At 48.9% G+C, this 27884-nt stretch overlaps 6 protein-coding genes across 6 annotated transcripts; 1 reads left to right on the top strand and 5 right to left on the bottom strand.

Annotated features, from left to right (window-relative positions):
- Positions 1 to 314: 314 nt before the first annotated feature.
- Positions 315 to 1330, bottom strand: BKA67DRAFT_536806 (nuclear pore complex assembly-domain-containing protein; the record flags this gene model as incomplete). Its single annotated transcript, XM_046100218.1, has 2 exons — positions 315 to 1099; positions 1177 to 1330. The coding sequence occupies 2 exons, from the start codon at positions 1328 to 1330 to the stop codon at positions 315 to 317; spliced, it is 939 nt and encodes a 312-aa protein (XP_045957388.1).
- A 7354-nt stretch (positions 1331 to 8684) lies between these two features.
- BKA67DRAFT_536804 (uncharacterized protein) lies at positions 8685 to 9167 on the bottom strand (the record flags this gene model as incomplete). The annotated part of the gene is made up of 1 exon (XM_046100217.1): positions 8685 to 9167. One exon carries the CDS (start codon positions 9165 to 9167, stop codon positions 8685 to 8687), a length of 483 nt encoding a protein of 160 aa, XP_045957387.1.
- A 4635-nt stretch (positions 9168 to 13802) lies between these two features.
- Positions 13803 to 15529, bottom strand: BKA67DRAFT_518648 (general substrate transporter; the record flags this gene model as incomplete). The annotated part of the gene is made up of 2 exons (XM_046098028.1): positions 13803 to 15041; positions 15095 to 15529. The coding sequence occupies 2 exons, from the start codon at positions 15527 to 15529 to the stop codon at positions 13803 to 13805; spliced, it is 1674 nt and encodes a 557-aa protein (XP_045957386.1).
- Positions 15530 to 20691: 5162 nt separating this feature from the next.
- Positions 20692 to 21186, bottom strand: BKA67DRAFT_659749 (uncharacterized protein; the record flags this gene model as incomplete). The annotated part of the gene is made up of 2 exons (XM_046107507.1): positions 20692 to 20985; positions 21010 to 21186. 2 exons carry the CDS (start codon positions 21184 to 21186, stop codon positions 20692 to 20694), a joined length of 471 nt encoding a protein of 156 aa, XP_045957385.1.
- Positions 21187 to 25321: 4135 nt separating this feature from the next.
- BKA67DRAFT_659748 (uncharacterized protein) lies at positions 25322 to 25540 on the top strand (the record flags this gene model as incomplete). The annotated part of the gene is made up of 2 exons (XM_046107506.1): positions 25322 to 25427; positions 25482 to 25540. 2 exons carry the CDS (start codon positions 25322 to 25324, stop codon positions 25538 to 25540), a joined length of 165 nt encoding a protein of 54 aa, XP_045957384.1.
- Positions 25541 to 25901: 361 nt separating this feature from the next.
- Positions 25902 to 27849, bottom strand: BKA67DRAFT_309872 (uncharacterized protein). The gene has a single exon (XM_046096136.1). It carries the CDS (start codon positions 27807 to 27809, stop codon positions 26142 to 26144), a length of 1668 nt encoding a protein of 555 aa, XP_045957383.1. The 5' UTR covers positions 27810 to 27849; the 3' UTR covers positions 25902 to 26141.
- Between the last annotated feature and the right edge of the window lie 35 nt (positions 27850 to 27884).

Raw genomic sequence — 27884 nt, 5'->3', positions numbered from 1 at the left:
CCCGGCGCCATCTGTTCATATCGATGTTTGAAGCAGATGAGAATTGTTGATAGATCCCGTCGTGATCGAATGAAAACTCATCGTCACGACTGTCGTTGAGTCTATTGAATGTGCACTAGTTACACTGAGAATTTGTTGAACCCATCGTCAATCCCAAGGCGTCGCACACCCATCTGGCGATCTAAAAAGCCCTTGTCTTCAAGCCATGAATTTTCCGTCATAAATCATCCAAACGCCACGCTATGCAAAGTTGACCTGTGCAGACAACACATAAGCTGAACCAAAACTAGCCGTGTGGCAAACCCGAGTTGCCTTTAAGCACGGCCACCGCTGCCGACCTTGAATGCCTCCATGACGACCCCCCAGGTGCCCTTTTCACCAGCAATTGACACGGGCTCTCCAAGGGCAATGCGGCGCATCAAGAGGGTATCCTTGGAGACCCTGAGTCTCTTGCCCTCGCTGCTGCTTAAGCAATCTCTGAACCATTCTTCTTCCTGCTCTTGGAAGGGCAGGCTAGCTAATTCGCCAGCTCGCTCAGCACTGTCCTCGTCGCGGCTGCCATCAAGCACGCCGACAATGAGTCTTCGAAACAGACCCTCCCGATGTGCGTCTGGTTTGGTTCGCGAGAAGCGCAAGGCCTCTCCGACGTCGCTCCGGACGAGTGCCTCGAACAGTAGCTCTACAGCCTTCTCGGTCTTGAGGACGGGCTGGACTGTGTGCCAGTATGACAAGGGCAGAGTGTAGTCGCCATCCTTGGTCGCCTGTTGGGCGAGAATAGTGATGATGTCGTCGGCAAACTCGGGGGTCAGGCTCGGGTGGGTCAAGTATTCCAGGCCCATGGGGAAGGACTGGCGGTCAAAGTACCACAGTCCCTGGATGAGGAGCTGGTATTTGGAGGGCAGTCCGGAGCGATTGGCGAACTGGTCGGCCTTGGGGACGGTGGTGCGGCTGGTCCTCGAGGGTGCTAGATCATCGACGTCCAGCAGGAGATAGTACAGAATGGACAACTTGTGATGTGTTGCGATGTTGGTGGAGGCTGCGATCTGTTGGTGGAGCTGTTGGAGGGCGGACTCGGACTTGGGTGGGTAGAGTGAACGAGCTGTGAAGAAATTTAGTGAGTCAAGCTGTGAGGTTGATTGGGTTGTGGATGTGAGGACAAGCTTGCTTGCGCGTTACCTTTGGAAAGGCCCAGGGCTGCGAGGATATTATCGATGAACAATGCCCCTTCAAAGCTTCGGCGATAACTCTCTGCCTCTTGGATGAAGGTACGGTTATATGGGTACGGGCTCAAGAGGCCAAAGACCCGCTCGAAGTTTGTGTAGTCGAGCATGATGGGTGTGTGGGCGGAGTTGTGGTCGTGGTAAGAGGTAAGATGAAGCAAGCAGGTTTGAAGCTATCACCAGAATGCGCACTCACGCAATGGCTTTCTTGTCCAGCTTTCTGTCTAGGTTAGTTAGTCTAGCACCAGGTTCTCTCCATACAGCGCATGCATGCTAACGTGGTCCAACTACTCCGTACAGTGGGCTTATCACCGTAGGCCACATGTAGTGCAGCACAGTACAGTGCAGTGCTCCGGGCGTAGCTCTCCAAAATGCTCAGGGGGGGCGCCCGGGAATTCTTCGGCTCGGTTGGTTTCAATACCGAGTCTGTACTGTAGCTGACCTTTGTAGCGTGTTTGGAGGGGGGGGGACTGAAGGCGTGTCGACGCGCTAGACAAAGAAGCTATCCCTTTTCAGGTCAAGGGTGGAGGGGGCATGTTTATTACTTTGGCAACATCCAAGAGCGCTCGAACATGGCAACCGCAACGCAAATCCAAAATCCGATGTGAGGTCGGCGCCCGGGATATTGAACAACAACGTCGTCACTTAATCTCAGATCAAGTCAACGTAATTCGCCCCGTTGAGTACTAACCCCACAGCCTACGTCGACAGTCCTTGGGCGGCTTTCTCTTCATTTCATTGCTTCCCACGCACACTTTCGTTCTTAGAGTTCCAACATGTCAGGAAGACCGTCTCGTCGTGCCGCTGCTGCACGACGCGCAATCGTCGACTCGGATGACGACGACGACGATGAAATCGCCAACTCCACAATAAAGCGAGAAGAGAGCGAAGACGAGTTTACTCTGGAAGTTCCCGAAACCTCCCGCCGACGCACCACCACCGCCAGAAGGAAGGCACCCTCCTCTGTCGCATCATCCACACCCCGCACTAGAGTGCGAAAGAGCGTGGCCCCCAGCGAACCAAGCACCATCATCGACCCGGACGAGTCCACGTCCACCGTCGTGAAGGAGTCAGACTCCCCGGTCAAGAGGCCCGCACCCCGCAGGGTCAGAAAGAGCGTGGCCCCCAGCGAACCAAGCACCATCATCGACCCGGACGAGTCCACATCCACCGTCGTGAAAGAGTCAGACTCCCCAATCAAGAAACCACCAGTCCGCAGGGTCAGGAAGAGCGCCGCCCCGGCCCCGCGAAACTCAGTCCCCAGAGAGCCCACGCCCGAGACTCGGCCATCGTCCAAGGACTCGCTACCTACACCGAAGCCCTCCGCTTCCCCCGAGCCTGCGTCGCAAGGCAGGGCGACTCCTCTGGCAGACATCACCAACCAAAACGTGGGTGACCCAGCAGAGACGCGGAACGGAGATGACACCATCACCCCGATCAAGCCTATCAAGGCCATGGACACGGTCCTCGAAAAGCCAATGGACATTGTCTTGAAGTCCCGGGCACAGATGACCATGCCCCTTGTTCAGGAAGACACGGGCCCCAAGCCCCGTATCGTCATCACATATCTCATCCTCAACAACTTCAAGAGTTATGCCGGACGACAGGAGGTTGGCCCCTTCCATGCCTCCTTCTCCTCCGTCGTCGGCCCCAACGGTTCCGGCAAGTCCAACGTCATCGACTCGCTCCTCTTCGTCTTTGGTTTCCGTGCCAGCAAGATGCGCCAAGGCAAGATTTCCGCCCTTATTCACAACTCCGCCGCCTACCCAGACTTGGATCACTGCGAGGTCGCCGTTCACTTTCAGGAAGTCATGGATCTCGTAAGTCGAAGCTGCACCCTCTCTCAACTTTTGAAAAGAACCACGACGGAAAAACTGACAAGATACAGCCCGGCGGTGGATCCGAAGTCATCCCCAACTCTCAACTCATCATCTCCCGCCGCGCCTTCAAGAACAACTCCAGCAAGTACTATATCAACGGCAAGGAATCAAATTTCACAGTCGTCACCACTCTTCTCAAGGACCGCGGTGTCGATTTGGACCACAAGCGTTTCCTCATTCTCCAGGGTGAGGTTGAGTCCATCGCCCAGATGAAGGCGAAAGCCGCCAATGAACACGAAGACGGCCTTCTCGAATATCTCGAAGATATCATTGGCACATCCAAGTACAAGGCTCCTATCGAGGAGTCGGCTCAGGAGGTCGAAACTCTCAATGAGATCTGCATGGAGAAGAGTGGCAGAGTACAGCACGTCGAAAAGGAGAAGAACGGCCTCGAGGACAAAAAGAACAAGGCGCTCGCCTTCATTCGCGACGAGAACGAGCTTACGCTCAAGCAATCCGCCTTGTACCAGCTCTATCTTAGCGAGTGCACCGACAACCTGGAAGTCACCCAAGAAGCTATCAGTCAGATGCAGGCACAGCTTGACCTCGAACTCGAGAAGCACTCGGGCAATGAGCAAATCATCAAGCAGCTCCAAAAGAGCTACAACAAGGGAAGCAAGGAGTACGAGGCGCAAGAGAAGGAGCATCAAGCCCTCGCCAAACAGCTGGCCAAGTTTGAACAGGAGAGGGTCAAGTTTGACGAGAAGCGCAAGTTCTTGGCTGACAAGCGGAAAAAGCTCGAAAAGACCATCAACAACGCCGAGAAGTCCTCCACGGAGGCCGACGAGACTATTGAACAGTGCGGCGAAGAAATCAAGACCTCCACAGAGGAGATTGCTGCTTTGGAGCAAAGCATCCAGGAGGAGGAAGCAGAGCTCGCTTCCATTCGTGAAAGCTTGAAGGGCAAGACCCAAGTCTTCTCCGATAAGATTGCCGCCAAGCAGAAATCTCTCGAGCCGTGGAAAGAGAAGATCAACCAGAAGCAATCTGCAATCGCCGTCGCCGAGTCTGAGCTGGCCATCCTCGAGGAGAAGGCCAACGCTGGTGCCGTTGCTCTTGAAGAGATGAACAGCAAGATCGCAAGCATCAAAGGAAACAGAAAGGCTAAGCTTGCTCAGCTAGAAGAGTGCCAGGCTGAGAAGGCCCAGCTTGAGGAAGAGGCCCAGGGTGTTGAAGCTGGATTGGCTCAATTCGCTTCCAAAGAGCACATCATCCGAAGCAAGGTGTCAAATGCCAGACAGAAAGCCGACGAGGCACGATCCAGTCTTTCACAGACACAAAATCGGGGCAACGTCCTGACAGCCTTGATGCGGATGAAGGAGACAGGTCGTATCGATGGTTTTCACGGACGCCTTGGTAACCTGGGCAGCATTGACAAGGTTTACGATGTCGCAATCTCGACCGCCTGTGGTGCTCTTGACAATTTCGTCACGGACACGGTGGAGGCTGGTCAGCAATGCATTGAATATCTACGTAAGACCAACCTGGGACGTGGAAACTTCATGTGTTTGGACAAACTGCGCACTCGCGGCATGGACCCGATACAAACTCCAGAGAATGCACCGAGACTCTTCGACCTGGTCCAGTTCAAGGACGACAAGTTCCGACCTGCCTTCTACCACGCCTTGCAAGATACCCTGGTAGCACAAGATCTCGCTCAGGCCAACAGGATTGCTTATGGTGCCAAGAGATGGCGCGTCGTCACCCTGGCAGGTGAACTCATTGATAAGAGCGGTACCATGTCTGGTGGTGGAACTACTGTCAAGAAGGGCGCCATGTCTAGCAAGCTGGTTGCTGACATTTCTAAGGAGCATGTCACCGAGCTTGAGGAGAGCCGAGATGTTCTTGAGCAGAAGTTTCAAAAGTTCCAAGATCAACAACGCGAACTCGAGAACCGTCTCCGCCAGCTCAAGGACCAGATTCCCCAACTGGAGACCAAAATGCAAAAGATCAATCTCGAGATTGCCAGTGCCGAGAGGAACCTCGTTGACGCACAGAGGCGCATCAAGGAGCTGGGCAAGGAACACCAACCTTCGCAGACGGACGATAACCGGGCGGCTGCCCTCCAGAAAGAAACCGCCAAGCTCAACAAGGAGGTTCAAAAGCTTCACGCCGAGACCGAAGGTGTTGAGGCAGAAATCAAGGAGCTTCAAGACAAGATTATGGAGGTTGGCGGTGAGAAACTTCGCGCTCAGCGTGCCAAAGTTGACTCCATCAAGGAGGACATTTCCTCGCACAACGAGGCCGTGTCGGCCGCGGAAGTCAAGCGCGTCAAGGCTGAGAAGTCCAAGACCAAGTTGGAGAGAGATTATGCCAAAGCGACGAAAGAGCTAGAAGCAGCCGTTCGCGATCTCGAAAAGCTGGAGGAGGAAGTCGAGAACCAGGGCGAGAGGTCTGCAACCCTTCAGGCTAGTGTTGACGAGGCCGCGGAAGCATTAGCCGCGAAGAAGGTAGAACTTGCCACTGTGAAAGCAGAGCTTGACGAAAAGACTTCAGAGCTCAACGAGACACGGGCCATTGAGATTGAGATGAAGAATAAGCTCGAAGAAAACCACAAAGCACTTGCTGAGAACCAGAAGAGGCTTCGTTACTGGGGTGAAAAGCTTAACAAGCTTGTCCTGCAGAACGTGAGCGACCTCGAGGGTGCTCCTGCCCCTAAGCAGCCCGCGTCTCCTAAGAAGGATGAAGGCGCCAGCAACGCGGACTCGCCCACAGGACAGCTCATCGCTGAGGCTGAGGAGGCTAGTAAGCTTGAGGCGGAGGAGGAAGAGGAAGAGGAAGAAGCCACAGTCATCCAAAATGCAACAGCAATCCATGATCCCAACGAGCTCCCACGGTTTAGCCCCGACGAACTCAAGGACATGTCCAAGGAAACTTTGAAGGCTGAGATTGCGGCCCTGGAGGAGAAGACGCAGAACGTCAACGTTGACCTGGGCGTCCTTTCTGAGTATCGTCGCCGTGTTGAGGAGCATGCCGCGCGATCATCAGATCTTAGCACAGCAGTGACAGCACGTGACGCTGCCAAGAAGCGATGTGACGATCTCCGCCGCCTGCGTCTTGAAGGTTTCATGGAGGGCTTCAGTACCATCTCCCTTCGCCTCAAGGAAATGTATCAGATGATCACCATGGGTGGTAATGCCGAGCTGGAATTGGTGGATAGCTTGGATCCTTTCAGTGAAGGTATCCTTTTCAGCGTCATGCCACCGAAGAAGAGCTGGAAGAACATTTCCAATTTGTCTGGTGGTGAGAAGACGTTGTCCAGTTTGGCATTGGTGTTTGCCCTGCACCACTACAAGCCCACGCCGCTCTATGTAATGGACGAGATTGACGCTGCGTTGGATTTCAGAAATGTGAGTATCCTTTTACACCTTACGACGCATACGAAGAGCTTACTAACACATGGCAGGTTTCGATTGTGGCAAACTATATCAAGGAGCGAACCAAGAACGCCCAGTTCATTGTCATTTCGCTCCGAAACAACATGTTCGAGCTTGCTGCTCGTCTTGTTGGTGTATACAAGGTCAGTCACATGACGAAAAGTGTTACGATTGAGAACAGGGACTTCATCGAAAGAGGGGCCGTGGCAAGGACTGGCAGTGGTGGTGCCACGGCGACTGTCGGAGCAGGCGCATGAGGGGGTGTTGCTTGATGCGATAAAGGAGTAATGAGCATATGATTGTTTTTGTGGGCGAGCTTTGTGGCTTGACTTTATGTTTGTGATACCACGGTGGCTCACTGAGAGGTTTGGGTCTATAATGTGATGGGTCCGCGACGTTATGACACACAGTCGAATCTACTGTTTCCTCTTCCCCGCCTTCACTGTTTATTAGCCACGATGAATGCGGCAAATGATGCAAACTTGCAATATACGCAACTTAAAGTCTTCTTGATAGCATGTCACTGTATGAGTCAGTCATTGCCTACACATAATCAAGCATTCTTTAGTTTGGATAGTGCCACCAGGTTTTTGGTTCCATCCCACCCTCAAGAATCACCCTCTGTCCTCTTCGAGACACGACCTGCTCAAGTCAGTCACTATACACTGGACTGGAGAAGAGCCCTCGAGATTTATGGTACCTCTCACGCTTCTACATCCTGACACGATTTTTACCACACTTTTTTTTTTTTTTCTAATATTTCTGTGTCTCATTTGTCCGGTCGTGCTGCTTCCTCGTGTGGTAGGAAAGCGACGGTAATGATACATTATGTACCTGTACGACCTGTACGCCGTCATCACGCGCGGAGACGCCTCGTCCGACGAAGACCACCAGCTTTCTCCTTCAACCTGAGGGTCTGCGTAGAACGCCCTGAACCCAGCAACCAATCAGAGACAAATTGCGGCTGTCCATTTACAAGCACTTGCCCGGCACTTTCTGCCGTGGATCTGTTGAATGTGGATGGTTTGTGACTCCATGACAAGCAAAATGCGCGATGCTGCTATGTGATAAAGCGTTGCTCATATTTTCTATCGAATAACAAGTATGTAGTCTGACAATATGAAACAGCATTGAGCTATCAAACCAAACCAAACCGATTTACCAGAGTCGTGGCAAGCCGCTTACAGGATGATTTACAGGACATATCCCGTCGGTAATAGACTTAACGCATACGTCCTATAGCCATGCTGGTTATTTGATATGTTTCTTATTCGCAATAGGGCGGTCATCTTTGGGTACCTCGCACCGTGTCCATTTCTCTTTATCCAGGTTTGTACTTTAGCAGCAAGCAATCGGGTTTAAGTGGATTGACTTCATAGCTGTTGGTGAGTGAATGGTCGTATCACCACGTACTATATTATTGTTAACGACAACAATACTAGCTCCCGTAGCAATCCTTTTATATCCCTTTTATTTTCTGGGCGAGCGTAAACTCTCGCAACCAGCTTATTTTCTAATCTCTTCAACGCGTAGATTAAGCTCGGACAAGGCTTGGACACGGCGTGCCCAAACCTGTCTGCGTATTACGTCTTTGTGATCTGTTGTGGTGTCCCGTTAACTTGTTTTGAAGCTACTGATTTCCGCGAGCTATGATGAAGCATACCAAGCAGCTCATTGCCGCCTCTTCGCCTGCAACTTCTATCACGCAAAAGGATTTTATTGTGCGTCCTGATTGACAATAAGTATTGCGCAAACTAGGCTTTCTTATAGCGCTATAAAGTGCTGCAATCTGCCCAATGATGTAGTATATATACGATCAAGTGCCTAGATTGATCTTATATTCCTTGAAGAATGCAAAATGGCTCTCAGGAGAATGATTTTCTCCCACTTAAGCAAAAGCCAGCCCTTTTTACCATCACTGTATCAGTAAAGAACGACTCTTCTTTTTACCATCACTGTATCAGTAAAGAACGACTCTTTAGCATCTAAAATTTCCAATAAATATAGATAATTTATCTCACAAGCTATACGTATACTCTACCTGAGATGAAAAACGTGGTCAAACCTTTCTGTTTCCCCCACAATCAGCTCAAAGTCATTAATCCAACACTCGCCAATAAGCTAACATACAAGATAGCGTTCATTTCCCGTAAGATACGGTAGCCTTGGAAAACTCTTCTCCCTGGGTCCACGTAAAATTGGTTTGTCTACAATGTTGGAGGGATCATCTTCCAATCGTACCACAAAGGGAGTTTAGCGCCTGGGAAGTAAACAATCATATCCTTGAAATCAGTCTCTGGTGGCAGAAGGGCAAGCCGTGGCACGAATGCTGCTGCATCGTTGACTCCTCGCCTGGACGTCCCGAATTTGTGAGATATCGTGTCTTGAAATGTTCGTCGCTTGACGCCACTCGCATAGTTGAACACAGAAGAGACTTTGCTCTGCGCAAGATCCACCACACTGCTTTCAGAAATTTGATCGTTATTGCGGCTAAAAGACATATTGAACGATTCGAGACCCTGACACAGACCGACCCACCTCCGGTCGATGATTGAGATGTGGTCTCTTACCACCTCCTCAGCTGGATTTCTCTTATCCGACCATTTGAGAACGCTTTTTGCACGTTGCACCGAATGCGCCTCAGTCGAGCCGTCTTTCGGAGGCGAGGTTGTTACATCAATATGGTTCATGAACGTGGAAGGGATCCGCTGGCCAGGTAACGGAGATCCTGGGGATTCGAGAGCACGATCTCCACGTCAGGTATGTTACGCTTTCTCAGCAACACCTCAAGACCCAGACTTGCGTTCAATAGAGTTGTATGAGTTTTGCTTTGCTTTTTGTTCATCCTTTATACTTCAGCTGGAACTGCACCGTTGAGTAATTCGTGAAATGCGCCGGCGTCAAGAATATGAGCCCATAAAGTGAGAATTTGTGCGTCTAACTGACACCTTTCAACAGTGCCTGAGAAATTTCAAGCTTCTTGTAGCTCTTTGAAGAGCTTCTCGTCTTTACCTAGGAGGGAGTTTGGGGACAGCATCATGTGAACTACCCCTATCACCCGGCCATGTATTGCGAGAGTAGGGGTTTCATAGAGATGGACGAAGGTCCGGAAGTCCTCGGGGTCGGAACGACCATAAGAGATTGGCGTGCACGTTTTGTGTCGGACCGTTTCGATGATGGGGGAGGGTTCAAAAACGTTCGAGAGGATACACTGCCAGTTCGGAACCCAAGATGGTATATGGAATAACTCGAACTCGGGAAATCATTGTCGGTGCAGGGTTAAGTACTCCAAATAACGTTCGTATGATCCTACGATTTCACTTGCAACTACTGCCTTCGCCTGTATTTCGGAGAACTGAGTACCATCGATGAATGCTTCTTGTTCGGCAGTGAGCAATTTCCCCGAATCTTTCCAGAACTTATAGTCCATGGCTCTCTGGAGATCTGATATGTGCGTATGGCGTTGAGCACACTCACGGCGCCAAAACTTATTCCCCTATCAAGCTGCTCAATTGTCGATTTCACGATTGATATAACTTAGCAGTGTATAGTCGCCCATTGCTTTCATGTGGTCAAGTGCAAATTTCTCGTACGTCCAATTGATTGTACTGCAATAGTCAATGGTACTGTTAGATCTCCAATCAAAATCTGTGCTGGTACCCAACAATGCGAATATTTGTCATGGGCGTTGGTTGCAATTAGATCGCGAGCGCGAACCAACAAGTCAAGAATAGTCAATCCGGCATGGTGTACATGCAGGGTACGTTTGTACCAACTTGGAAGATATTTCTCTTGATTTCTGGCAAGGTGAAAAGCAACACGAAGTGACCAGATTTGTCGCACAGCTCCGAAACAAGCGTCCTGACGCGAGCTTTTGCCGTAGTGGTCGTGTGTCCGCTGCTGTAGTATAATGGTGTTGAAGATGGCATCCCACGAGACACGACGAAACCCACATTGTATGGATATCATCTTTGAAATGACGATCTCTTGCAACACCCAAACTCTAGTAAACCACTCACGACTCAAAACATCCTGGCGTAAATCATGTAGGTCACCACGAAAAGTCCAAGCCATCCGTCTTTCTGCATGGGACTTGGTAATCCTGGTCCCCATCACTATTGATCACCCATGGACTGTGCCGTTCGAGATAGTTCCAGGCCGACCGGCTCACGTTGCTTTCCGTCGATTCGCCAAGATAAACGATTGTTTCCTGGGATCTTTCGTATATCATGCACATTTGATGTACTTGGTGATTGCGCTCTTCTGCATCAGAGTGGTTAATACATAACACATCAACCGAAAGCATCAACGCCTGATCTCGTCGTCGAAGGTGGCGTAGTGCAGAGTCTAAATTCGCGCCAACCCAAGTATATTTGTTCCCAATGTATACAAGATGTGTATCTCTCTGAGTACCCCAAGTGTATGAAAGTGCCAAGTAAGGCGCAACAAGGCTTTGATTAGGGGCGAATGACAATTGCCACAGGGTGCATTTCAGATCATCCTCGAACTTGGACGCTTCAAAAAGAAGTAGTGTACGAATAGACCCGCTTTGTAGCTTTTCCGTACTGGTAAAGGTCCCTATCATGCTTCAGCGGTGGCAAGGGTGCGGATGCGCCCATGAGCGCCGCCGATTTCGGAACTTTGCGATCCATCACCCGGCCCAGGCTCAAATATACACGGCGTGCTGGGTTCGAGGTGGTTTCGAACCGGACTATCGAAAATATCTGTCATACGTTGACACTATAGGATCCATATGCTTTGGCTGATATTACTTTGCCCTTCTTTACCCTGCATTACACGGATGCGTAAAGGGCTTCGCGTTCACGCGTGTGATAAGACATTTTTGTTTCTCGGCTATAGACCCACTTAAAAGTGAAGGTCCCGGGCGCGGTCTGATTGGCTACATGATCACTTGAAGGGTATTTGATCGGGGTTTCAAAGGTAAAGACCTTTAGATTTCGAAGGAGCCCCTACTGTAGGTATGTCATGACCATGAATCCAGTGTTGTATGGGCCCTTCTGTATGGCCCGTACTCAGGGATACATTGGTAGCTCGTATTGTACATAGTTCGCTGGAGAGAGATCTTCCCTCTCCAGCGCAATAACAGTAATACTGTAGTAATGGTCTATACACCCGATGTCTCATAACAGCACCTGCATGTCTTTCACAGTAGAGCAGAAAGCATATGATTTTTAGAAGCAAATCCGGCGATGATCCTGCCTTGGTCTCATTGTAGTTGTGGCGGGCGAGGGTACCATTCTTTTTAGCCCGGTACGCCTTCTCAGCCCGCTGGGCTTCAATGTGTTGCTCTGAGGCCGGCGCCTGTTCGTGATTAGCAAGTTATCCTTGCCAGAAGTGCCAGGACGAGGCAAGGGCAGCGGCTTCTCGGATTCGGAGACCTCAGCGGTCTTTTATTATTTTTATAGAAACTTCCTTGGCCTTATGGGGACAAAGGGCACAAAAAAGGTTCGAAGCGTTCACGGCTACCCTACGACCTTACCACATCCAAAAAGGTGTAAAAAACAATTAACAGACATTTACAGCATATTTCGTTTCATGGTTCCTGTCATGAACGAGCGCGTCCACAGAGTCTCGGGACGCCTATTCATCGCACTGGTATTGACACAGCATAATTATGCATCGCCGGAGGCAGGATTATGCTCGTCGGCTCGACTTCCAGCTGGAAATTACGCCTGTTGGTCTCGAGTAGCGGCTCTGGTTAAGACACAACCCCCATTGCACAAATACGAAGCGATATGATGGAGGAAGAACCACAATATTTGAAGACACAATGTAACTAGGTCCAAAAGACAACCATAGACAAATTGGCTTCTTGGCATCCGGGTAACCATTAATTCGCCGAGCCGTAGGACTCGCACTCTTGTGTGCGTGTTGCTGTTGTTGTCGTTGCCTTGCCAATGGTTTCGGCGCCGGCGAGTTTCGTGTGCAAGGACCCAGATTATGATGGTGGAGAGGGATCATACTGGAGACACTTCATGCTCCACTTTCCCGTTCCGGGTTCCTAGTGGATCCTATTTACTGCTGTACGGGGTCTTTCAGCAGTCCACACCTCCGGCCTTTTGAGCAAAACATTGTGGGGAATGTCGTGATGGTGCTGTGGAGAGAGTACGACGTCTCGGCGTGGGATGCTTTTGGTTTAACTTAACCATGCTGGATATTTATGATTTTCGCAACCGTGTACATAGTTGTTCTGCAACGCGACTTTCAGCCCATGCTTGTGAAAACTACTTTCTATGCGGCGATTTTTGGGAATGGGGAATCAGCCGGGCATCAATCGCGCTGTTTTGTGATAGTCTAAGTGTATGTCACGAAAGCGTGTTTTAGGATTTCAAAGAACTCGGCAGGGGCTCACCAAGCATAAAACAGACGGAATATCCTGGAGATAGCAGACTGGAGAAAGGATGGAGCAGCACACGCAAGTGAGAAAAGGAGGAGGGTGCGGAGCTCGAGGCTGACTAGCCGGCCCGCTATTTCCTGAAGATCGTCATGCTTGGGGGGAGGGGGAATGGGGGTGAGAAGGTGAAAAGTGAACTGTGCTTTTGTGGTACTGGTAACTTACCTGCACGGTTACGTGTAATTGCGCAAGCGCCAGGCCGCCCTGGCGGCACGGGGTGAGGATGACGGATCTTCATGCACGTGCAAGTTCAGATCGAGATGTTGCGGTCTTTGGCCATGGCTGCTTTTTGAGGGCATTTACGTGTCTAAGGCTTGTGGGTGGCTACATAACCACGTTTAGAAAGTGACGAATTCTGGATGCATGTTGGGAAACTGAGTGTGGATCAAGCAAAAAATGTAGCAATGAGACACTGTCGCTAGCAATATTGATATGCCCATGTTCGCCATAACTTCTTGTTAACGGTATCGCACACTACATCGCGGAGTTTAGGTGAAAGAAAATTTCAATCAAACTTTAATGACTATCGGTAAATGATGTTTTGATTATTAAAGGGTGATTCACTGTCAGGCAAGCTCGCAAGGGTATTTAACATCAAGTTCATAAAGCAAAATAATAGTAAGTTTGCGTGGGTATATATGAAAGCATCAAGTCCGAATGCTGTCTAGAATCTATGCCATCTATCCAGTCTATCCGTCTAATTGTTTAGTTTCTTTTCTCGTGTCGTGGATGTCTCATCGCGATGTACATCTATCCAAATTGAGAGGCATAACTCCAAGTGAAGGAAAAGCCTCTTAAAGTACTCATGGGTATCATAGCGCATGTTCCAAATTTAAAACGATGAGCATTTCGAATGCTCTAATTGAACATGCTCCGGCATGTAGTAAATTGAGTTCCGTCTTTGGATCCTTTATGCCATCAAGGCATTACCGTTGTCAACGTTGTCGAGCTCGGACTTCTCGTTAGAAGGTCTGTTGATCCGACCTCCATCGTCAGACTCAATATCGGAGCCAACACCATACTTCTGGGCATATTCTCTGATCTCTTGCTCATCAAGCATAGGCAGATCCTTGGCAGCCTTGACATAGCTGATATTCTCCTCATGACCCTTGGCGAAGATGATGTCAATCTCCTCCAAAGTGCGACCAGCAGTCTCGGGGTAGTAGAAGTAGAGAATGGGAAAGAATATGGCGTTCAACACAGCGAAGAACAAATATGTACCCCATCCAATACCATCGATGAGCACCGGAGTGATCATAACGATGAAGAAATTCCAAAGCCAATTGGAAACGGTGGAGGTGGCGTTCGCCTTTGCGCGAGTCTTGAGGGGATTGATCTCAGCTGGGTACAACCAAGGGAGGGGCAACCAAGTGGCACCAAAGAATGCAATGTATGTGAAGAGACCGACACCTGCACCCTTTCCAGCTGAAGCAGTGCCCGGGATCAGAGCGCCGAAGACGAGCACCATGGACAGGCATTGGCCGATGGTACCGATGAAAAACAGCTTTCGGCGACCAATGCGCTCGACGAACCAGAACGAGGTCATGGCGAAAATTGCGTAGACAACCATGTTGACACCTCCGAGCAGCAATGCCAGGTCCTCAGTAACTCCAATAGAGCTCTGGAATAGGATAGGGAAGTAGTAGATAACAGCGTTACAACCAGACAACTGTTGCATCATTTGAGAACCGGCACCCAGCAAGAGACGACGGAAGTGCTGAGTCTTGCCGTTGGTAAAGAGCTCTCTGAATGAAGTGTTTCCACTGGCCATGCCAGCAGCGCGAATAGCATCGTTGATGACAGTGATCTGGTTCTCCACCACCTCGTGATCACGGCGTTTGTTCTCAAGCGCCGCGATCACTGTAGCAGCCTCTGCCTCTCGACCGTGTGATAACAACCATCGAGGGGATTCTGGTAGGCGGAGCATAAGAACGAGGATGACGATAGCGAAGGCAATTTGGAAAGCAATCGGGAATCGCCATACGAATGGGTGAGGTCCATAAGTGCATCCATAGTCAATCCAGTAAGCAATCAAAGTACCAACGGCGACGTTGCCACCCTCAATGCAAATGAGTTTGCCTCGATTCTTCGCGTGTGAGCACTCAGCCTGATAGGTTGGCACAGTCGACGTGTTGATTCCATTGCCAATCTGATATCGTGTTAGCATCTAGTTTTACGTGAAACTGGCAGGATTTAACTTACGCCTGTGATACATCGACCTATAATAAATTGTGCAGTTGCGCCGCCACTAGGGGGCACAGAAGCGATCTGGATGATGACACCGATAATCATGATAATCGCGCCTAGGAAGATGGAGTATCGTCGTCCGAGTCGGTCACCAAAACTCAAAATAAATAGGGCACCTAAGAAGCAACCAACAGCGTAGATGGACGTGACGAAACCTTGCCATGTGCTGTCGCCATCAACCTCAGGGAAATCAGAAACGAAAGCAGGCGATGAGATGATGCCTGCCATGACACCCTGATCATAACCGAATAGCAGGAAATCAGTCGTCGCCACAGTTGTGATGAGTTTTTGGAGCGTTGGGCCACTCTTTGACCAGTACGTGGGAACGCCGTGCTCATTGTCCTTGGGACCGGTGTGCACCGGCACCAACTTCTGCACCTTTTCCTTCATATTGTTTGTGTGAGGATGACCAAGATAAGATTCAAAGGCCCGTGTCGAGTTTGCGGAGAGTGATGGAGACCAGATAACCTTCCCCCAGAACACGGGGAGCATCACATATATATGTCCATGGTAAGGCCGAGGGGAGAGGATAGGCATAGGCCAAGTTTAGGATTTAATCATACCTTGTTCTCAGGCTAGAGGTGGAGCTGATGATGCAGGAGCATTCAAACACAGAAATTTCATACAACGTCATACCGATCCACCGGCGTGGAGACCGGCGTGGAGGTGATTTCGCGGAGTAAGCGCATGATTTACCTGGAAAGCCCGACGTGGCGCCGGACTCGCGTCCCCCAGAACCCTTTGAAGTGGTCGCTTGCCCCGGGCGGAACCCTTGCGGAGAGGTTGAGTGGTGAGCATGGAGGAGAGTCGTCTCCAGTTATAGTGGGTGCTGCACGATAACTTCAATCCAACTTCATTCTTATCTCGACGTGCCCAATTTTATGTGGGTCGTAACACACAGCAGCTCGGTGCTCCTGCCTTACATCGAGAGCAAATGCGACAGGAATCGAGGATTGCGGTGCCATCGAATCCACAGCTGATGCGCGTGGCGGACATACAGGTAAGAAGGAATTGCGATTGCCGTAGAGCCATGAGTAACAAGCCTTTGGGACGGTAACATATTGTTAGACCCAAGAGCCCTTTGGCGCACAATGACATATATTATGACTCGCATTGAAACTCGCCTCAAGTGGAAAAAGCTTGCGGTTACCTAGAGCGGAAACAAGATACGAACTTTTGAGCCAAGATGGGGAAACGGAATGCTTGTCGCAATGCGGCTACGAAAAGTCTGATCGAGGTTCATGACTACCGCCCGTGAATACCAGGTGCTTGGCTCCTTGGCATACCGGGAACGAATCAGTACCAACATATTGAGTGAGCCGCAGTGACGTCACCCTCGTCGGTCCGTTGGTAGTCATTTCGACCTTGCATTAGCCCAAGGCTAAAGAAGTACGCTAGACTTTTCAACGGAGCCAAAGGAGCCTTGAAGACTTCACCGCAGCTACATGTTGGGAATTTATCGCATGTTTTTGGGTAATTCTTTTTGCATGTGCTAGGATTTTTGAGGGCACAAGCTGTGGCATTGGATTGACGTGTGTACGACTTGTATTTACAAATTATGTAACTGGCTCGACGTTTTTCCCTCGGTTACACTCGGTTATTGCAAGTCTTGTCTCTACCCGCTCAGTCGTTGTGCAGCGGATGCAGATCCGCCAGTTTGTCTGAAAATCAGTTTGAAAATCAGTTTGAACTAATCCCATATACAGTAAAGAGCAGCGCGTTGTGAAGAAGAAGAAGAGAGAAAAAAAAGGGAAAAAAAACCTTGTTACACACTGACGCTTCGGTATCTATCTGTTATATCCTTGTTCTTTTCTTTCTTCCTATTTTGGTCAGGTTGCTTTGAAAGGCCTTGTTAGATCCGAGTTTGCGATCTCCCATTTTATTTCAATTTTGGTCATGACCGTATTTGATATTCTTGAACCATAATTACCATGCGCCCAACCGCCTTAACATGGTTTCCAGGGTCCATCTTGCAGCACCAAACCCCCACCGTCCTGGTGGGGAGGGAAAACTGGCGCTGACGGGGTGCTTGTGCTGAATCATGGTAAGATGCGACTACACTAGACGTCCGGATATTGCATGATCTCAATAGTGTGGGCCGACTCAACTAACCTAGCAGCTCGGGAAGAGAACGCTACCATACAGTAGGCGCTCTATCACCTTCACCGCATAAGTTGATAGGGCTGGTCAACATAATCATCAGTCACGACCAGTTCAGCGATCATTGTTTACTTGCACCCTGAGATACTCTATTGTAGCAGCATGCGACCATGATCAATTGATCCAGTCGGCTGCATAGTGGTTTGCATGCCCATCGCGGTTTGGCATCACAAACGACATGGTCAGAGTGACTAATTAGGCACGCTTTGACACATTTATCTCCACGTAGGGAACTCACGATATCAGTCTTTTCGGGCCTATCCCCGCGTCACCACAATTAATCTCATGATGTTGCAGCCCAACACCTAGTTGTTTTGAACAACGAGTTCAACCCAGGCAGCCAGGTAACCAGGGTGGAAGCACCTGCTCAACACACTGGTGGTTCGAACAAAGCCGCATACTATTTTACTCAGTCTATCGATATCGTGCATTGTCATCGTTATCTATGTGGGAAGTCGATAAGTTTAGCCCTTTATTGACGTTTAGTGCAACTGGCTCAATAGGTCTTTTGTCAGTTTCGGTGAGGAAATGATTCATCTATTGCGGGCTCTTGGCTGAAGCTGCTCGAGGTCTGCCACCTGTTCCGTCTTAAGCGATACTGTCTGCTGCCATACTTGCATCTTGGCCATGTTGGCGTCTGGCATGAAGCGCCGGTGCAACAGGATTTACGTACCTCATTCGGTCCTGCTTTTATTGGGCGCAGAAGCAAGTCCGTAGATTGGCGTAACGCCGGGAGTTTCTTATCGATATACATGCTGGGGTTCACCAGACTTGGTATGCTGCTGCCAGTCTATGGCAGGCTGCATTCGGCCAGATTAAGGCCTAGTCCTTCCATAACAGCCTTCAAACTGACCTCAAATATTTTTGAAGATGTGGCACATTTAAAAAAGTCCGATTAAAGTTCGTACGTACGACAGTGACTATGTAAAGTCGGTCGTGGTCCGCTTGGCGGAAACAATTTGCGGCCTTTCATGCGTCTTTGACTTGTTGTGGTGTCATTGCCTGAGAGCTATCTAAAAAGCATTCAGGTCACGCCAACGGATGCAAGGTGATAGTGTAACTAAGCATGGCTCCATGCTTGACCGTGACGCGCAATTATACGCTTGACTAGATATTGGTCCGTACCCCAAACTCTCGTAAGGAAGCATTCGATCTGCAATGCTAGCTGGATGCAAATCCGAAACATGATATACACTTACACGTGTTCGGAGGTACTAGTCTCCATGGTCGCGATATATGAAGCTGACTCGGCGGATGAAAAGCGGCAACGCTGAAGTCTACAGCCTAAGAGCTGAAGTAGGCGTTCACGTAGCGGCCATGTAAGTGACCCCTGATCTGAACTGCACACGGCATTTGTTACAAATAGTAGTTGAAGTTTTTCTGTTGAGGAAGGCACGAGCAACGACTCCTCTGAGAGTGTTCAGGTTGTTATTACCCCAACCAGGCTGGTAGCTGAATCATACATTAGAGGTATGGGTCGCAGCAAGAATGGAGGCTATGGAAACACCTTCAAGGACAATATATGTTTGTTTGTAAGGATCTCTGCATGCCTTTGGTACGCAACTTTGGCTTCACATAATGCCGTGGAACTCTGCTTAATTGTCGGCAGTAAACGACAGGATAACTTCTTGTGATTGTTCGCGTATGTGCTAGCTCTTCTAGGGGCCTCTTGGGGGCCAAGGGGGCCTCGCCTTATCTCTCGATCGTAGTCCTATCGCGCTTCGTAGCCTTGCCGCTGTCTGCAGGTGATAGTAGTCTGCTAGAACCCTACGTTTGCTGCAGCTATAGTAACTATCCCCTTGATGTTGCCACTACCGGTTAAACGAATACGCTAGTATCCCATTGGTTACGGAATGGTTACCACTTGGTAGCCCGGAGAATCGGCAATTATCTCCGAATGTGGAGTTTTTTATGGCGAATGACCAGCTGAAGATTGGATAGTACATATTTTCGTGTTCAAGATTCGGCGGTGCGTTTGGTCATCGCACAGGTTCCTCTATAAGATTAGTAATACTTCCTCAAGGCTGTAATTGCGCTACGCTTTGGCTGTTGAAATTCTCCATTTTCTAATGAAACGGCCAATAGGGTGGTGTGGCAATGGTCATTCTTAATAGTCTATAGTTAAATTGAAATTGGTGTTCTCGATACTATGTGATACAGGAAGTAGAGATAATGAATACCACTAAGCCTGATCAAGGTATGGCCGTGGTGGCTTGTGTGTGGCTGATACTACAGTACGCAGATTTTTGTTGAGTGGTAACCATCCTGTAATCAATGGAATAGTTGGGCGTCGGCCCAGAATGTGGTTCTCACAAACTTCTATAGGGCTGTTTGGATGATGCATGCTCGGCAGCCATGGAAAATGTGCATAGGCAGGGCCTCTTCTCAAAAGACTTCACCAAAGACTGGTCTATTGTAAACAGAATCGTCCAAAAACTCAAAAACATGCAGCACGTGGGATTCACCGGTGGTCACCCACCTGAGTACTAATACAGAGCTTATAAGACCAATCACTAGGGTAAGCGGACCCGATATTGAAAAATTAGGACTCCAAAAGCGGAGTCCTTGTATCTACCCCAGCCTGGAGGATCGCTTGGCAAAAACCAAACGGTTTCAAAACGTTAGATCTGAAGCCATCTTAACTTGCGCTTTTATCTTTCCACATTTTTCTCTGGCATACGGTTTCCATTTGTAACTCGACTACGCTGGCCCTCAAGCGCTTAGAATAGCAGAATCCTATCTACTTGCGGCCAATCGCATCAAACTTCGCAAAAGAACCTCGCAAATCTCAGCTGTAGCAAGGGTCGCTCAGAATGTCACTTCGCATTCAGCACAAAGATTAACATTAGAGATATAGTAATAGGGACAGGAATGGGAAGATAGTTGTAATATCTTATTTATCACTCGATTGTTAATCTGGAATGAGGAACTACTGTCCCAAATAAAAAATCGCAACACTCGTTCTTCTCTCCGTTGTTCCCTTTTCCATGGTTGATGTTGACGTGGAGCGCGACCTTCCAGCTTCCACGATTGTCGACTGGGACACACTGAAATCTGTTCTGTTCTGTGGCTCGGTTGATATGCCACTTGATCACACTGCTGACACAGGATTGAGGTGCGACAGTGCTTGCCGAAGAAAGTGCAGTGGCCTGGATGACAATGCTGTAATCATGCGTTTGACGCTTGGACGAGGGGCCTCTACGACTGGACGCCGTCTCGCTCACATCCAAGGACGCTTCGGTGCCCTGGTAGTGGAGGATCCCAGTGGATTCTTCAAAACGTAGTTGTTGAGAATTGACATGCCGGCATCGGCATTTGTAGAAGATCGAGTATTTACACTGCTTGCTCCCAGATATATACTGACAGGAACCGAGAATTTGAACTGCTTGCCGTTAGTTGCAACAAAGATTGTTTCCATCTTTCATCTGTCGAAGACTGCGAGCTGTGATGATGACATGGGCAGTGGCATCGGTCCATTTGATAAGCACGTCAGGAGCGTACCAGATGGCAAGTGCTCCACCAGTGGCCCACCATGCTTCTCTGCTTGGCATATTGGCGCAAAGAATCGATGCATAGCCAGTCAAAGCTGCACATGTATCGTCTTGTTTACTGAGTCCGATGTTGACCGGTGTATTCGCACTCACTGTTGTGGCTTCCATCTCCGCATCCTCCTTGGCAATGGCCTCCTAGTCGTGTGTCTCTAACTCCACAATATCTTCCCAGGTGCTGTTGACATCTAGCCCAAGCTCTTGGTAGAAACTGTTGAGATCTGGTAAGATTCCCAGGTCAAGCGCCGTCTCCGAGCGCTTATGTACTGGAAGCCAGGCCGAAGCTGGCAGTACCGCCGAAGCAGCGAGTACAAAGGCCGCGAAGCTGGGCTTATACATTGTGGAATTATATTGGTATGCAATGGCTTTTGTAATGAAGAAAGGAGCACTCGGAGATGGAATGCTGACGATGAAAAAATAGCAAATCTCGTCCTGGCATCCTTTGCCTTATATATACGAGCACCTCGAGATCATTACCTGGTCTCAATCGCCGTTCTCCTGATAACCATAACTAAATATGGCGATATTGCAGTGACCCGCAAATATTGAGCGTGTATGAAGCCATACCATATGATCTTCCCATGTTGGTGTGCTAAAGGCATTACATCCTTCTGGAGACATGTATTCATATCATCTAAAAAAAATTAACTGATATTCGATCGGACCGATTGAGCATCATATCTCATTAGTGCTTCTCCATTATCTGCTCGTATTGACAGTATTACATTTATGAAAATGGGAGAGTTATGCACTTTTGACCAATTACTCAAGGCGCATCAACAAACTTCATTAGACTAGATTTGCAATAGTTTCTTTAGGTGACCTATTTTCCCCACATCACGCAGTCGGCAGCCCATGCCGAATTTTTCAGCAAAGGTACAACATGGCTAATAATCGTATTTATCGGGTGTGGTCCTGTCGATAAAAGTGGCGAGCATAGAAGCGTGCATAAGCGTTACATGCCCATATCAGGAAATCCGGCCCATACCATAAGAATAGACCTGCAGCTATGGCCCAATAGAACTCACAAGCAAAACCATGTAATACATCGCAACGCTAAATTGAAGTTGTATTAGCTCACATCTAGTGTTGATGCTAAATAAGCATTACGGTTAAGAACTCGCGTAGGAGAGAAAAGTTAAAAGTACTGAAAGGGCTGTGCCGTTAGTTATTCTGTAGTGCTCACATTTTGTTCTCTGTTGCATCTTAGGAATTTCATATACCGTTACAACACATATTTGCAGTTGTTGAATAAATGGTACGCCTAATTCCTAGCACGCAAGTGTACCGTGTATTGTCATCTATAGACGCTCTTGCATGTATCCATGCAGCAGGCCGATGGCTCACTGAACCAGCCAAACATCTTGAAGATTCAATCACATATTGCTTTACCAAATGAGATTTCATGACAACAACTTATAGGTGACCATGATTGGCTTGAGTCTGTGCCTGAGAGAAATCTCGTATAAATAGTTTGACTTCCGGGGTTGAACGCTCTTTGAATGCAGAGACGACGAGGAACCTTGCAAAGACGATCGGGACTTTCTCTAAAGCCATTATCTAGATATATAGATGCATATAAGATATGGTGTAGACCAAGGCTTTGCAGGTGACATTGAAGTAGCGTGGCCTGTGGAGTACACTACCAAGCTGAGGCTTGATATTGAGATCCTAGGTTTGGGGAAAATACAGAGAAACTGATGCATGACTACCAAGGAGCAAGACATTGACCACATAGCTAAGGCGCGAAAATGGATTTATGCGCTGGTTTTGGGTTTCAATCCAATGCATTGAATAGCGTGTTGACAAGGCAGTTGGAGCTTTTGTTGATTTCAAAATGACTGATTCCCGAGAGTAGAACAGCTAATCGGTTAAAGTAATCGAATGTCAGACCAAACACACGGGCTGGTGCGATAGCAAACTCATACTTGTAAGACAGCAAGCAACCTGTGGTGATACATACAGGCTGATAATTTGGCGAAAATTGATGTAATAAAAATTCATTACTGCCTTGCGTCAAAATGAGCTAGAGATAGTCACCGTTAAGAACGCCCAGGGTCACGACGCTACGGGGCCCATGAGCGCTTGCACTTACATCAAGTAGGTAACAAGGTAGAATTTAGCCGAGACCAGCGTTGCACAGGTGCTCGCGGCTGGTAAGTATAAATCTGGCGCCTCCGTTCGTCGGTTACAAATATGCTTAATGATAACCTTTTTTTCTTAAATCGAATCAAGCCGTAACCCGGCCGATCATCCGTGATCCTTGTTACCGCAGGACGCTTTGTATACCCAATCGGTAAGAGAACCAAAGCACATCATTAATACATACGAACCCAAGTGGTTCGGAATTATTGTAAGAGTCAATGGCTAACGCCCGATCAGGCAATTGATAGCAATTCATTTCTTTTTATTGTATGGTTCTCACAGTCATGAATGCGGTGTTTAGCGGTAGATGTTGTGATAGCCCAACTGGCTATTGGGCTATCGTTTGCTTTAACGTGCCGACTCACGAGTTGTTCGCTTATTCGCTTGTTCGTATTAGCACCTCAACTAATAATATGGGGTTCAATCCAATAATGGAGGCCTATATGGATGTCATGGCCCGAGATAGATGACCTTCCGTTCGGCAATTGTCTTACCTGCATTTAACTAGATTTTGGCGAAGGCACTTGATCCTGGTACAACTAGCTGACTTTTAACAGCTGTTGGATGTCACATATTGACTATCTGAAGTTGATAATGCAATATGGTCTTAACGCAAGTTTGTGAAATATGGTGACAGAAAGTTTCATACTTGTGATAACTAAAAACTGCTTACAAGTTACCAGGATTTCATACAATAGAACGGCGTCCTTCATCTCGGGTATGGATAATCTGGATACAGCTAATCTCTCAGTAAGTGCTCCGAGTCAATATATTGATTGAGGCACATCAAAGGACTTCCAAGGCATGAGTAAATATGCTGTTCGACCAATAATCGAATTGGGCGACTAGAGAGACCACAAGTATCATTGCAACAGCCTCTTAGATACTCGCCAAATATAGTGGAATTGGACACCATCCCCCAATTCAGGCATTGTACTACACATGGAGTTTTTCAATAACGAACTTACCTTGGAATGGATGAAGAACATTCGCTACTCAAGGGAATCCTGGACGAGTGTTTAAAAACTTTTCTCAACGGCGGGACGAGCCACGGGTCTGTCACGGCGCTACCTGTATCAGCCAGAAGTTTATTTGGATCGCAGATTGTCAAATGCAGAACATTCCATACATTTACAAAAAAAGTTGCCCAGCAATCCCTTCAATGGCTTGGGTCTGGATCTATCGGCAAACTCTACAAAACCGTCGACTCTGCTTGACTCCAATTTCATTATAGAAATCCGGCGGTACAGCAATATTATACTAACAGATCTAAGGTTCATCACCGGCGCCGTATATATAGTTTCCGCCTCCAAACTTTGACGCCAGACCTTGATTACCATGATATGGACTGTGTGAATGTATTGCAGTATTAACATCTGGCCGCAATTCTTTGAGGTCTAAAGTCACACGCTGCCAGCCGCCTCTTTCGTTGATTTGTGGTTGTAGAAAGGTTTCGCGCCCGAGCACTCCTCCAATGACAAAGGCAGGCTTATGGAGGTCTAAGTGCTATGGTGAGTTTGTGTAACGCGATCCACCTGTTTCTCGGTGCATACTCGACATTGTGTAAATCTCGAGCCATCAATCTTCGTGCTTCCAATTCCTTTCAGTTCAATGCATTGAGAAGCATAGACCGGCCAGGGATACCAGTTGACGAGACTTGAGGCGATACTTGGCGGCATTGCATGGATGATTAATCACCGCCGCTGGAATTCTCAAGGTAGCAGCGCTGTAATCCGCAATGTTACCTACGCCCATTTCCAATGTTTTGGCAGCTGAGCATATTGTTCAGGTTCCAAGCCTTATCAGACGATGCGAAGCAACGCAACCACGTTCGGTGGCAGAGACAGACCAATTAAATTCGATTTTGCAAGACGTCGCCGGGTCCGACAAGCTTTCTGCCCTCTTCTCCGGGCATGCATCTTCGTGCTCAAAAGGAATGCCTCGGTGACACTTTTAGCGGGTCCACCACCAATTTGTATAGGCTGAAACCAGGACAAGCCATTCATGAGCCCATTTTGCCCTGTCCGAAACTAGCGACTTGAAACTCACGCCCCTCGACATCAGCCCATCATGAGCTGAGATAAGCCAAAATTAGGTATGAGGCAGCGACTATTGAGGAATACACGAAACGTCATGACGCGCCTTGGTCTCTGGGACAGTTGATGGACTTAAAGCTCCCAGCGCCAAAGACTTTGCAGTCAGACCATCATGCCTCGACATTACTTAACCGTGTGCAGATCCCACCACTTTTCCCAGAGACTCGGGTAAACCTGTTCGTCAATGCCTTTCGACTATAATCCGGTTAATATCTACACACAATACTGCCACAATGCCTGCCATAGATCCGCAGCTCATCGGTCGAGGCCTAAATGAGATCACCCACCAACTAGCGAGAAGGGGTGTAGATCACAGTGTACTGGAGGTCTTGGCTGTCGGTATGTAATTCTATGGCACATCTCATGTGTGTGTGAACTGACATCGGTGGATAGCGGCGACATGCATTTTCGGCGTCGGGGGTTATATATTCTGGGCCATGCGCCAGAAGTGAACTGTCAACACTACATATATCACGCTGTCCAAAGAGATACGACGCACCGGCGCCCGGTCCGAACACGACAAGTTTATCTGTCAGTGTTCGAAAGACACATGTCCCTGATTACTAGACCTTGATAAGGCTATGCAATTGCGATAGACACGATTGAGCCGTGTCTTCTGTGGAACTACAGCGAATCTCGTTTTTTTGATTGGGATTAAATCTCGCAGGGCGAGTTTCATTATGCCCACAATCAGTCCATATACACTCCCGAAGTTCGCACGTGTGCATGGCACAGCTACATGTGTTCGAGTAGTTTCACCAGCGCACTGATGGTTGTATAACAGAGTGGTTGTAGGAAATCTGTATTATCGGGCTGCAGGGGTCCGTGGAGCCGGAGGTATAGGGTCTCGAAGCGATGCTCCGCTTTTTTCAGGCAAGCCGGAAATGTATCATAAGGTGGCAGTCGAGAAGGAAGTGCTTCGGTAACGCCCAAGTCAGATGCGTGCAGATTAGCTCAGATGCACTCGACAACTGGGGTCTTGCATAGAAGATTTGACATAATAATTGAAACCTATAACCTCATTTTCCGTTGTTTGTTAGCAATGCTCGGCAGCTATAATCCGTTGCCGTCAAACTCCCAAAATGGTCCTGGATTGAGTAAACGGTCGAGGTCAGATTGCTGGACGGTCGATAGATCCCCCAAAAGGTCATCAAGCCAGGTCGTATCGTCCACTATCTGAGACGGGTTGGTTTGGCTCTCCATGCCTGATGTGACCGGATATTCGCGAAGAACATCACCCAGATTTGAAGCACACTTTTCATTCCACTTCTGGTGTATCGAAAGTAACAAGGAAGCGGTCCTCAAAGCTTCCTGGGTTGCATCGGTATTATATGTTTCAGCCACACTTCTGAGGCATCTCAATGCTCCCTTGAGCTGCGATGTGGAAGCCAGTGTGTCTATGGCAAGCAATACGCATATCACTTGGAAGGGGACATTGATCATATGGTGCCATGGTGACCGGGCGTCTACTATAGCCTGGGCAGCTTGGGTGCCTTTGGAGCTCAGTGAAAGTATCTGATCAAGAATTGGACCCGTGAAAGCCATGTTCAGTGACTGAAGGCGACGACAAAGGCAGAGCATCAGATTGCACTGAGCCAGAATCGATGGGTACAGCGTGTGAGTTCGCTGAAGAACCGCGGTCAAGGCTGCCTCTAGTTCGGACACATCCGATGCTCTCTCGGGGTCCAAAATCGAGGAATATGGCAAAAGCTCCAGTATTTCCACAGTATTGTCCCCGGGGGGTGCGGGCACGAATGTGTACGGCGTGTTGCCAAGAGTGATCCTCGAGCGCCCCATGTCAAAAGAAGCCCACGTGTTCAGATGTTGCGCAACTGCGACAAGCCTTTTGCGAATTTCCGGGTTGAGTTCATCCCTTGATGGGTGAAGGATAGATTCTTGGGCACGCTCATAGTGCAACCCGGCAGCCTCGACCATGTGCATCAAGATACAGCTTGCAAGCCAAGTCTTGTGAGGAGTATCAGTAAGCCTCAGATATGTCACTCGTAGGAGCCATGCTGTGATACTCATGGCAGATGGAAGATCGAAGGTCCTTGGCTCGAGGAGAGATCTCGCCGACTCCGCCAAATCTAGCTCTAATGGCTCTGGATGGACGTGTGTAAATAAGTACCCAAGAGCTGCTATGCCACACAAAACAGCGTCTTCCAAGTGCACAGAAGCCCGATTTGCCCACCTCATACGGATCTGTCTGTTGAGGTCTTGGCGATTGGTGAAACCGTAGATAGGATCAACCCTTTCGAAGTAGACATTGGCCAGATCTTGCATTTGGCCCTCGGAGATCATGTCGAAGATGGGACGCGACATTGGAGCATGCACGATAGAACGGGTACCAAGAAATGCGTTCCAGGCAAAGGCGTGCATGCGCGGGGCATTATTCGCGTCTATCCTCAGAGCAAGTCTTCTGAGAAACGCGGCACCGGAGTTTGCCTCTAGAGAGCGCAGGCGACTGGATAGAGTCTGCATCGAATGCGAGCTGTCGACCACGGGACTGATGGGACTCGGTTCAATGGGCGCCGACGGCAAGCCCACAGGCAGCTCGGTGGTCCTTCGGCTCCGGCGGCCGGGAGTCCTGGAAAAGATGCAGTCATACTCGAACCGTACGCATGTCCCACAGGGCTGTGCGCCATCGCACTTGCGTTTGAGTTCCCGGCATGTCTCGCATGCCCGTCTGGAACGCTTGCGGCCTTGAAACTCAGGCATCATTCAATATGGTGCCCGCCGCGCTGGTGGTGCTGAGTGACGACAAGTTGCGAATGAGAGCCTGCTGATTCGGAGAGG

The sequence above is a fragment of the Truncatella angustata genome (assembly GCF_020726525.1).
Source record: "Truncatella angustata strain MPI-SDFR-AT-0073 chromosome Unknown BKA67scaffold_5, whole genome shotgun sequence".
NCBI classification, from domain to species: domain Eukaryota; kingdom Fungi; phylum Ascomycota; class Sordariomycetes; order Amphisphaeriales; family Sporocadaceae; genus Truncatella; species Truncatella angustata.
Note: the sequence above shows the minus strand (reverse complement) of the source record. Positions and strands in the feature narration are given on the sequence as shown.